Source organism: Papaver somniferum, chromosome 5 (genome assembly GCF_003573695.1).
Source record: "Papaver somniferum cultivar HN1 chromosome 5, ASM357369v1, whole genome shotgun sequence".
In the NCBI taxonomy this organism is placed as follows: Eukaryota; Viridiplantae; Streptophyta; class Magnoliopsida; order Ranunculales; family Papaveraceae; genus Papaver; species Papaver somniferum.
The window spans coordinates 214,699,819-214,710,072 of NC_039362.1; the positions used below are offsets into that span (position 1 = coordinate 214,699,819).

General features: G+C 42.8%; 1 protein-coding gene across 1 annotated transcript; it reads right to left on the reverse strand.

The window, feature by feature from the left end:
• Positions 1-1,641: 1,641 nt before the first annotated feature.
• On the reverse strand, positions 1,642-2,369 carry LOC113280792 (uncharacterized mitochondrial protein AtMg00310-like). The gene is made up of 2 exons (XM_026529373.1): positions 2,111-2,369; positions 1,642-1,838 (listed from the first exon to the last, which is right to left on the reverse strand). The coding sequence occupies exons 1-2, from the start codon at positions 2,367-2,369 to the stop codon at positions 1,642-1,644; spliced, it is 456 nt and encodes a 151-aa protein (XP_026385158.1).
• Positions 2,370-10,254: the final 7,885 nt, after the last annotated feature.

The window sequence follows — 10,254 nt, forward strand, 5'->3', positions numbered from 1 at the left end:
AGATTTTTTTTAAGTCATTTAAATTTCCTGGAACTATGTGTTATTGGATTAGGATTTCGTAAGAGTCACTCCAACATCCTTATAATTTTTCTTTGTTTTTGATGCTAGGCATAGGCCCGTTCTGCCCCCTGACAGCGTAGCCACCGGCTTACTCTTCACTGAGCAAACTTGGCCCTTTTAAACCCATGTTAAAGTTAGTATAATTTACTTTTGAGGGGAGACTCGAACCGCTGATCTCCTACTTGAGAGTCAGGTTCCTGGACAACTGGGCTAACTCCTGATGGTTCAACACCCTTATTATTCGAATGAGAATTAAAAGTCATTGATTTGTAATTTTCAGAGATTTATGGAGATTATTTTTATGAAAATAGGCATTGTAGAAGTCTTTTCTCAAGAGGTGATATTTTGGGAAACTTGGAACTAAGAAATATTTTTTTTAGAGTAAGACCAATTTTTTTTCTCTTTTTTCGTTTGAGATGATGACCAAGGAACGAGCCAGTTGCGAGGTAATACAATGGACATCATCTAAGTATATTGGACATCTCCTCTTTTCTTTCCCCTCCTGTATACCTTCAAAAGACATCTCCTCAGATGAAACAACGAAAAGATGCCAACTAGTGATGAATAACATAGCAAATAAAAAAAATGGGGATTTGAGCTTTTCAAGAGCAAAAAACCAGGTGTGATGTGTCGTTTCCATGAATATTTTATGCAGCGCGCTCATCTGTATCAATATTTGTTGGAGAAGTGAGCAAATAAAATAAGCCTGTAGATTTATTCTATCTCTTATTTGAGTCTCTTTGGATTAAATCTTGTAATATTTGCAAAACTTGGAAGTTTGCGGTGCAATACAGTGTGAAATTGATTTCATGTCTTCCTCTTATTTTGTTCTTCAATTTTGAAGTCCTAACGTTTTGGGAGAATTTTGTTTAATTAGTTTGATATTCCAATTAAAATTGCAGTGATTATCTTGTCTATTTGCACGAAGATTCTTGCTCTGCAATTCAAACATGCGTTTCTAGAAACACGGCTGAGCAACCAGTTTTTTTTTTTTGAATATTAACTCTGTGATTTCAAATTTTTTTTTTTTTTTTTTTTTGAAATGTAAGGTTAAGAATGTATAAAAGAAAAATGTAAAAAGACCGAAGGTCCCCACTTTTGATAGTTACATGTTTTACGTTCAATCTATCATGACTTTCCAGTGAGTCACAAGATGTCTAAAGAAGTAGCCCCATAACCAATTTCCTATGTTTCCCCAATGAAATATGAATGCCTTAACCTCATTTATGATTACTCCTTGTGATCTTGGTGGTTTGTTAGTCATCATGCTGCAATTTCTCTGTTCCCAAATTGTTCTGATAATTGCAAAAATGAGTAATGGCCATATTTTTCTTCCTCGATGTCTTCCTCTTCTAAATTTCCAAGCTTGAAATTGTGTTTTTACAGTGCCTTCCTTGTACCCATCTCATATTATAACCTATTAACCTCCAATGAAATAAGACCAAATTTTGTGAGCAAACCTGCAGTGCAAGAATAAGTGGGTGACTGTTTCTGGAGCTTAGTTGCAGAAAGTGCACATGGTGATCTGAATTTGGACACCCCTTCTGACTAAGTTATCAGATGTAGGAATTGCATTTTGAGCTAGGATCCACATAAAAGTTTGGGTCTTTGGAGGGACAAACTTAACCCATATGCAGGGTAAGGAGGAGGTGTAGGAGTAAGAGGTTGTTGGAGGTTTTGCTGATCCATTAGCCAGTTGTAGCAGCTTTTGGTGGAGAAACCACCTGCAAGGTTGCACTGAAGCTTGTCTTCTTGTTCATTTAAAGTTGAAGGAGATCCTAACCACTCAAATAACTTCATCATTTCCAGCAATTCTGAGTGATGAAGATTTCTTCTGAGTTTGATGTCCCACGTATTTTTTACCACTAGCTCTTGTAATGTAGCATTCTTCTAAATAGAAAATTTGAAGATGTTTGGAAATCTGTTCTTCAAATCTTGGTTGTCTTTCCATTTGTCCCACTAGAAATATATATATCTTTGCCACTGTTGATTTCCAAGTTTGAAATTTCCTCCACCACCTTTTTTTGTTGTTGAATGCCATTCCAGATACCTCTTCCTTGAGGTAATGATGTATCTTTGACTAACAATGCAGAGGGTTTCCCTTGTCTTTTTGACTGAGTAATCTTTCTCCATAGTTGTGTTTTTTCAGTAGAAAACCTCCAAGTCCATTTAGCAATAAGAGCTATGTTTGTTTGCTTGAGATTTCTAATGCCAAGTCCCCCAGCCTTCTTTGGAATACAAGCTCTTTTCCATGCAATCCAATTAATTTTCTTTTTTCCAGTTGAAGTGCCCCATAAGAATGCTCTCATTATTTGATTAAGTTTCTTTTCTACTTTAACTGGCATTGGGAACAAGGACATGAAATAGATAGGTAAACTAGAGAGAGTTGTCATGATGAGAAGTATTCGACCTGCTTTTGTAAAGTATCTCCTTTTCCATGGTGTTAACTTTTTTAGGAACTTTTCTATCACCACATCCCAAATAGAACAGTTTCTGCATGTAGCTCCAACTGGAAGACCCAAGTATTTAAGGGACAAGTCTTCAATCTTGCAGTGAAGGATCTCAGCAACATCTTGAAGTATATGATTTGATCTAATGCTTATCACTTAGCTCTTAGTCAGGTTCACTGGCAATCCTGTAATGCCTTCAAAAACTTGTAATACAATTAGCAAATTCTCATCTTCCTCAACTATCCCATTTAAGAACACTGAAGTGTCATCAGCATACTGTAAATGAGACACCTTGATGTTGTTGTTGATGGAAAATCCAGATCATGTTCAATTCCACTGCTTGTTTCATCAGTTTTGAAAAGATTTCAGCACCATTATAAATAGAAAAGAAGAAAGAGAATCTCTTTGTCTCAGATTTTTTTGGGGTTTAAATCTTTCTGTGGAGCTTTCATTCACCAAAATGGAGTGTTGTGCTGATGATACACACCACATAATCCATTTTATCCACTTAATGTCAAAAACAGAACATTGAGGAACACTTTGAATGGTGTGCCAGCTCACATTATCAAAGGTTTTTCGTATGTCCAGTTTGCAAAGGATATGAGGAGATTTGCTTTTCAATCTTGAATTAATGAGTTCTCCAGTAATTAATATACCATCAAGTATTTGCTTATCTTTTATGAATGCTCCCTGATTTTCAGTAATAAGTCTTTTAGACGTCGGTAGTCTCGGGTGTAATAATCAAACAAAATGCTTCTCAATCCCAGGTCCATCACCCAAATCATCCCCAATACGTGTCAAAAAGTCATTGTCCAAATTTCTTATAATTAAATGCCCCGCTGTTGTTCCACCTAATAATCAATGGTATGGATGAAGCCACCTAATAATCCAGTCGGAGGAGAAGAGCAGATTCTAGTCGATCAAACGAAAAGTTTTGAACAGCGTCTTCCACGTTTATCGTTGGCCACTGCACTGACATAGCGACTTGCTGGATACTGAGGCCTTACATACTCAGAATAGGACAACGCGATCGGATAAATGTTAGCAGATCTGAGACCAACCTTTTGCCATGTCGGCAGTGACATTCGGCGCTCTTTTTTTAAAAACATTATTGAAAAGCTTTGTCCGTGTGGGAAGGCTATATATAGGTAGGACCAACATGCATGGATGGAAAAGCAAATCGTGGTTCTTTAGTTAATCAAAAGACATCTCCTCCTGTATTCACTTTTGAACTCGACTGATAAATTTTGTTGCTTAAAAAAATGATGAAGAAACTCAACTAATTAACTGAACTTCTAGAACACTTTTTCTGGGTGGAAGACTTCTAGAACACTGTCGGCTAACAGTCAAATATATTCTAGAAAGAAAGGAATATGTTATAGGCATGGACCGCATGGTGCATGTGTAAACACTTAAATCACGAAAGCATCTACGTGTTCACAACCAAAGTTCGTAATCTAGACATAGACTCATACTGATGATACATTTGTGCCGATCCCTTGGCTCAAAACCCTCGGGTTTATCACAGCCTCATCTAATAACACCGTGCGAGGCGTTTGAGCACTGGACCTGAGTAAAAATAAAGAAGACCAAACATAGAAATAGAGATTCATGGGGTTTTATACGAACGTAAAGTGCTGAAATGTAAATGAGACTGGGCTTTACGTGGTTCAGGACAAAGGCCTACGTCCACGGGGTTTGTTGTTTCACTATGTATTTGAGAGTTACAAGGATAGTCGAATGACTTTGGAGTTTACATATGTCTATCTATTGTAAAAGACTTACACTCACAATTATAATCTCTCCTTCTCTCTCCTTCTCTCCCTGATTTTTCCGATCCCCCTCACTCTCGGTGGAGAGGGGGTATTTATAGGGTTAGAGTCTGGGACCCATCTCTGAGGGCCGTTGAAACCTTATCTTCTTGTGTTTCGTGTCCGTCCCGCGGAGGTCTTCGTTCATCACTTGATCACGCAGAACCATCCTCGTTCGTTCCACGGGTTGATCGACACGTATACTGCTCAGAGTGTTTAATGCGGGTAGTTGAGGCGCCTGCTCGTGTCAGACAAGTGTCTTCTGCCCCTGTCACATCCGTGTCAGCTAACTTTCTCTTCACCGTTGATCTTAGATCCTTTTGGGGATGGGATAAAGTAACTTTTCGGGAGTTATTTGGTGTTCCACGGTACATCATGTTTAGATGTGTTGGCTTGCATGCTTTCCACGTATCTTCCTATATACACGTGTTTGATGGTGAGATATGTACACACAATTTTCCCCTTTTCTTCGGGCTTGAATGTTTAGTGGGTGCATTGAAGAAAACAGTCGTTGCATATTTTTCCATCTCTCCTAATAACTTCTCCTAGATACTTGGGCACGTCTCTTATTCGTGCATTTAACTGCTCATTTAATGGGCACGCTTCCCATTCCTCCATTAATTTCCTTCTCTTTCTTTCGGGTATATTAAGGAGAGAAAGAGAATTAATTTCATTCTCCCTACAAATTTATTTCATTCTCTGTCAGTCTTCATTCCTTGTTCTTCAGCCCTTAGCATTCATTACGCTTGCTTCTTTTATTTCTGATTTGTCCTTTCTGCTGCTGTTTCTGCTGGTAAGTTTTCTTTTCTTTTTCCACTGTTTTACGCTGTGTTGATTTGTGAATTTTCTGCTGTTGATCATCGTAGCTTCCTATTTCTATTCTCTGCTCGTCCCTTGTTTGTGATGAAGAACCTTTTTAATGCTTGCATGCTAGTTTGCCCCTGTTCTTCGTCTCAAATCAAGGAGGCCATTGTTTTACTTGTATTGATTAGGTTTTTGAGGTTAGGGTTTTAGGGAATTTCGAGCATGTATGCTAGTTTTAGGGTTTCTGTGCTTTCTGAGGTGGATTGTTATTTATGTGGTTTTTTGATTTTGGTGATGTCCTTGTGTTTGTTTCTAACTTGTTTATGGTTTATCTTTTCGCAGCCATGTCTGACCGTCCGCGGCTTCCTTATCAACTCCGGGTGCTGGTCTATCGAGATCCCCTCCGCGCAGAGAGTCTCACAATGATCTTCGTGGTATTAGAGTTTTCTTCTGGGGCGAAGGCCTCTTCTCCTAGGGAAGAGGGTCCTTCGAAAAATCCTTCCGGGCTCGAAGTGTGTCGATCGTGCGGTGTCTCGTCCTCGTGATGAAGTTAGGAGTACGCAGGCACCTCCTCGTGCTGTCGCTTTTGATGTTCCTCCTCTGCGTTCTGTAGTATCCGAGCAGCATCCTCTGCCGCCCCCTCCTATAATTTCTTTCAAAGGGAAGAATACAAAGGGTGGTGTCCCGAGGGCTGAATCTTCTAAAAATCCTTCTTTAAAGAGAAAAGCTTCCGAGGCTTTCATTGGTTCATCCGATCCCGCGGAGGAGGATGAGGCTGCCCCGTCGATACGCAGCGTTTCGGTCAGCAAGAAAAAAGTAACGTTTAAACATATTGATCTCGAAGTTTTCAAGGAAAAGCATGAGCTTCAAGCCTTCGATGTTCGTTTCTATGCCCCTGAGGATGATATTACTTATGAGCTCATCTCAAAGTATCAGTTTGATGAGTTTCACTTGTTGACTACGGTTGGAGCCTTCGAGGCTGGTCTTATGCTGCCGTTGTACAAGTCTGGTGACTCCTTTTATTACGATGTGCTTGCTGGTCGTGAAGGATCTTCCACCAATACTCACAGTCGTTCTGTGTCGCAATTATCGGGGAATTATCTCCGTGCACTAAGGGAGTGTTATCTGCGGAGTAAGGGGGAGACGATGATGACGTGTTACGTTCCAAATCCCGTGGAGAGGGAATGGTATACTCCGGAAAACTTCAACAATTCCTTCGGTGATTACGTTAATAGTAGGAATCGTAAACCGTGGAGTGTTAGCCTCCGGAATCTCGCTGCTCCTCGGGGAAATTCGTCTGTTAAGTGAGGTTAGCGATGCCAAACTGAAGTATGTTCCAGGCACCGAGGGGTCTAGTCAGCGGAAACTTTTTCCAGCACGTGAGAGGATCAAGCGTGACCATGATTATGAGTGGCACGCTACTGTTATTGAAATTGTTGGTCCTTGGGCGTACGGTTGGATTCCTGGTCCGCGCGGTTGGCGTCCTTCTGCGAGTAGCAGGCCACGTGAATCTCCTCCTGCTCGTTATGGAGATTTCTGTCCCTGGCGTTTAAACTTCGAAGGCATGAACTTTCCTTATGCCCTCGACGTTGTTGAAGGAGACGAGGAGGAAGGTTCTGGTGCTATACTTCCATCGAAGGGTGTTCCTACTGTCAAGGTACGCGGATTCTAGCCGCGCTTCTCCTCCTTTAAAAGTCCAACTGTTCAGGGAAAAATAACTCTTTTTGTGGAATGTGTTGGTTTTCAGGTGTCGAAGAAGAAAAAGATCAGGCCGAAGCAGTCTTCTACCATTGTGATGGGTGAGGCTGAGGTTCATGAAGAAGTTACCAGTCCGGTAAACGAAGAGTTTGCCGAGGATGAGGAGATTACGGATGGGGAAGAACGTACTGATACTTCCCCTCTCAATGCCGAGGAGGAGGTTCGTGCGGGTTGTGATGGTGATGAGGGAAGAAACAATGCCGCGGTAGCTGACGGCGGTGTTATGGTGATATTTCTGTCCCTGCTGGTGATGCTGCGGAGACTCTCCCCACCCTTTCTCAAGAGTTTTCTTTTGACCGGGTTTATTCCGCAGGAGAATTCTTCGATGATGCTCTCGATTTTCCTGAAGACTTCTCTCTACTTTCCCCAATGATGATTGGGATGTGCTCGGGGGTGCTGGTAAGGAAGACGTTGTTGTTCGAGACGGGGGGCGGATGATCATGGTGCGCATGTCGATGCCGAAACTTGTGCTGAAGGGGCCATATCGGAGAAGGGGAAGTCGGTGATTGACTCGCCTTCCGCGGATTTCCCTTATTCGCCGACATCTGAGGGTGAAGACGCCATAATGGATTGGCTCAAGAAAAAGAGTCTGGTTCGTCCCTCATCCTGCTCCGGTGGTTACTGGTGAAAAGGATTCCGATGCGTACACCCGTCGTATGATGGAACTATCTTCCAAGGCGCGGGTATCTGAGGCCTGGGGGAAAAACTTGAGTGTTCCCGAAACTACCCTTGTATCGGAGCCTCCTACTTCTGTTGCGGATATGATGGCCATAGCCGATGGGTACCAATATGGTTTTCCTCAGCAGCGTGTCTTGGAGGTAAGTCTTCGTACATATCTCTTCGTGATGATCGAATCCTTCGGTGAAATAATGTTTGTTGTCTTAATGTGTAGATGATGAGGAGTGAGCATTGTAACCACGTGCTGTATCAGTTCTTTAAAGCAAAATCTTTGAAGCTGGAGGCTAAGCTTCGTCACAGAGAAAAGGAATTATCTGCGGCTGAGGTGGAAATAGAAGAGCTGAAGAAAAGCCTTAAAGAGAAAGAAAGGCTGGGTGAAGCGGAGGCTGGTCTTCGTTCAGAGCTTGCTGCCGTTCGCGCCGAATTAGAGCAGACTCGCGGCCAAGTTTCAGCTTTCACAGGTTTGGTTCTTTTTCCTCTTTTTCTCTCGCCGTGTCGTAATTCCTCTATTACTTAGTTGTTCTGTCTGAGTCTCCCCACCCTATCTCCAGTGGGTGGCGTCCCCGAGCTGATATGGCTTCGAAACGAAAGGGCACGGCAGAAATCTCGTATCAAAGAGTTGGTCGAGAAAATTAAGAGCGAAGCCAAAAAGTGGGACGCTCGGGCTGAGGTATGGCGCGCAAGGCATGTTCAGATAGTTGATATGCAGAATCTGTATAATCACGACCGTGCTTTGTTCAATGGTACACTGCTGTGGACACGTGAGAATCTGCGGGAATCCCGTGAGCGTGCTTCGTTGTTGGAGTCTAAGATACAACTTCTGGAAGAGGAATTACGAAAGGCTCGATCCCTCCCTTTTCCAGGAGTTAAGGATAGCATGCTGTGTCTAGCCAGGGAAAGGGACGATGCCCGTGCCGAAGTTGGGGCTCTAAGCAAGGCCCTTGCCGCGTCCCGTGCTGAAGTAGCTCGCCATGCTGAGTCTGAGAGAAATCTTGAAGTGTGTATGTATAGACTTAGCAAAGGGGTATCAGAGATAAACAACGAAGTCAACCATCTTCGTCACATGGATTCGATGAAGCAGGTAGAACTAGATGCCTGTCAATTTACTCTCACCAACCTTCAACTAGATTATAAGAAACTATCAGCGGAATATGACCATCTTGATGAAGCGCGAGATGCGGTTGTTAATGAGTATGAAGAGGCTTCGGCTTGTGTCGAAGGTATAACCCTATTTCATCGAGTGTGACTGTGTCTTTTTGTGCTAACTCCCTGGTGTTGTCTTTTCAGAGCTCGAGGGACAACTCCGTGTTGCAAATGAAAAGTTTGAAAAGGCTCAATCTTCCTTAGCGCGGCAGGAAGAACAGACTAATCACTTCAAGAGTTTGGCGGCATCCCGAGGAGGCCGTTGGCGCTGCTTCTAACGAAGTGAATCGTCTATCTTCGTTGTTATCCCAAGCCCAGCAGCGGACGACAGTTATTATGCACAAGGCTCGGTGTCAATTGGCTGAGGAGACGAACAAGATGTTGGAGAAGATAGAGCTTGGCCTGAAGACCGAGCATGGCCTCGTGAAGAACTATCCGCGTCGTCCAGTACCTGCTGCCTTGCCTGGTCCTCGGGACCCTCATCTGGTGGGAGCGTCCCTTCAAGTCTTCGGAACAATCCTGCTGATGGGGCGGCATCATCTAAGTAGAGACCGCAGCTTTTTTAGAGACCGTGGCATCGCTATCCTTCCATTAGATTTTGCTAGTATCATGTAAAAAGAATATTTTTTGATGTGTATTCTTCCTTGAATTGGTCTTCCGCTTTTTGTAATCATCCTTTATGAAATGGATCTTTTTCTTGATATACCTGCAATGTTGGTTTGTTTTTATTTTAAGCATTGTAAGGAAACATTACAAATCAAAGTGTTTTAAGTTTTGGGTGCGATACTGAAGGGAGGTACCTTCGTGATCGTCTTGAGACCTGTCACCCCGCTGGCGAATCCTGGGCCAGAGGATTCCCAGACGGTGGGGGCCGAGGCAACGTTCTAGGATATGGGGTTAAAATATTTACATACACCCATTCCGTCGACCCGTTGCCTTAAGATTGGTTGGGTATCTCTTTCTGCTGGGTGCCTTCCCCCTGGTCTTACACTTATGGACACTGACGGGGGCCCTGAGAGATTGTAGATTAACTACTTTCCCCAATATTGTCGATAGGTTTAGTTACTTGATATATAGAAAGCTTGTTTGATTGATAGGTTGAGGCCTGCAATTCCTCGTCCAGAGATAGAAACATGTAGAGTGGTCACGCTCCCTTCTTCTGGTACCTTCACGCAGTTGCAAGGCTGCGTTGCCCCTATGGGAAGTATGGTTTGAGCCACTTAGCATTCCAAGGATGCCGGAGGACCTCGCCTTTCAGATTACGAAGGTAGTAGGAACCGCTTCCCGCAATATCGTGTATTATAAAAGGTCCTCCCCACGTAGGTGCTAACTTTCCCCATCTCTTCTCTCGTTGATACTGTGGGATTGTTCTCAACACATACTGCCCCTCTACAAAATTCCGAAGCTTTACCTTTTTGTTGTACTCCCTTGCAAGTCTTCGTTGGTAATTTTCCATCTTCTGCAATGCTGCTTCCCTTCTTTCTTCTAGGTCGTCCAATCTCTCTAACATCATGTCTGTTGTGAGATTTTTCTCCCACGCTTCGGTCTTT

What these genes read in the sequence shown, in the direction of transcription:
- LOC113280792 (XM_026529373.1), bottom strand. Translation starts at nt 2,369, where the DNA reads ATGAGAGCATTCTTATGGGGCACTTCAACTGGAAAAAAGAAAATTAAT. An exon ending in ATCATTACCTCAAGGAAGAG is followed by an intron (nt 1,839 to 2,110) that starts GTATCTGGAATG and finishes TTGAGTGGTTAG; the next exon opens with GATCTCCTTCAACTTTAAAT.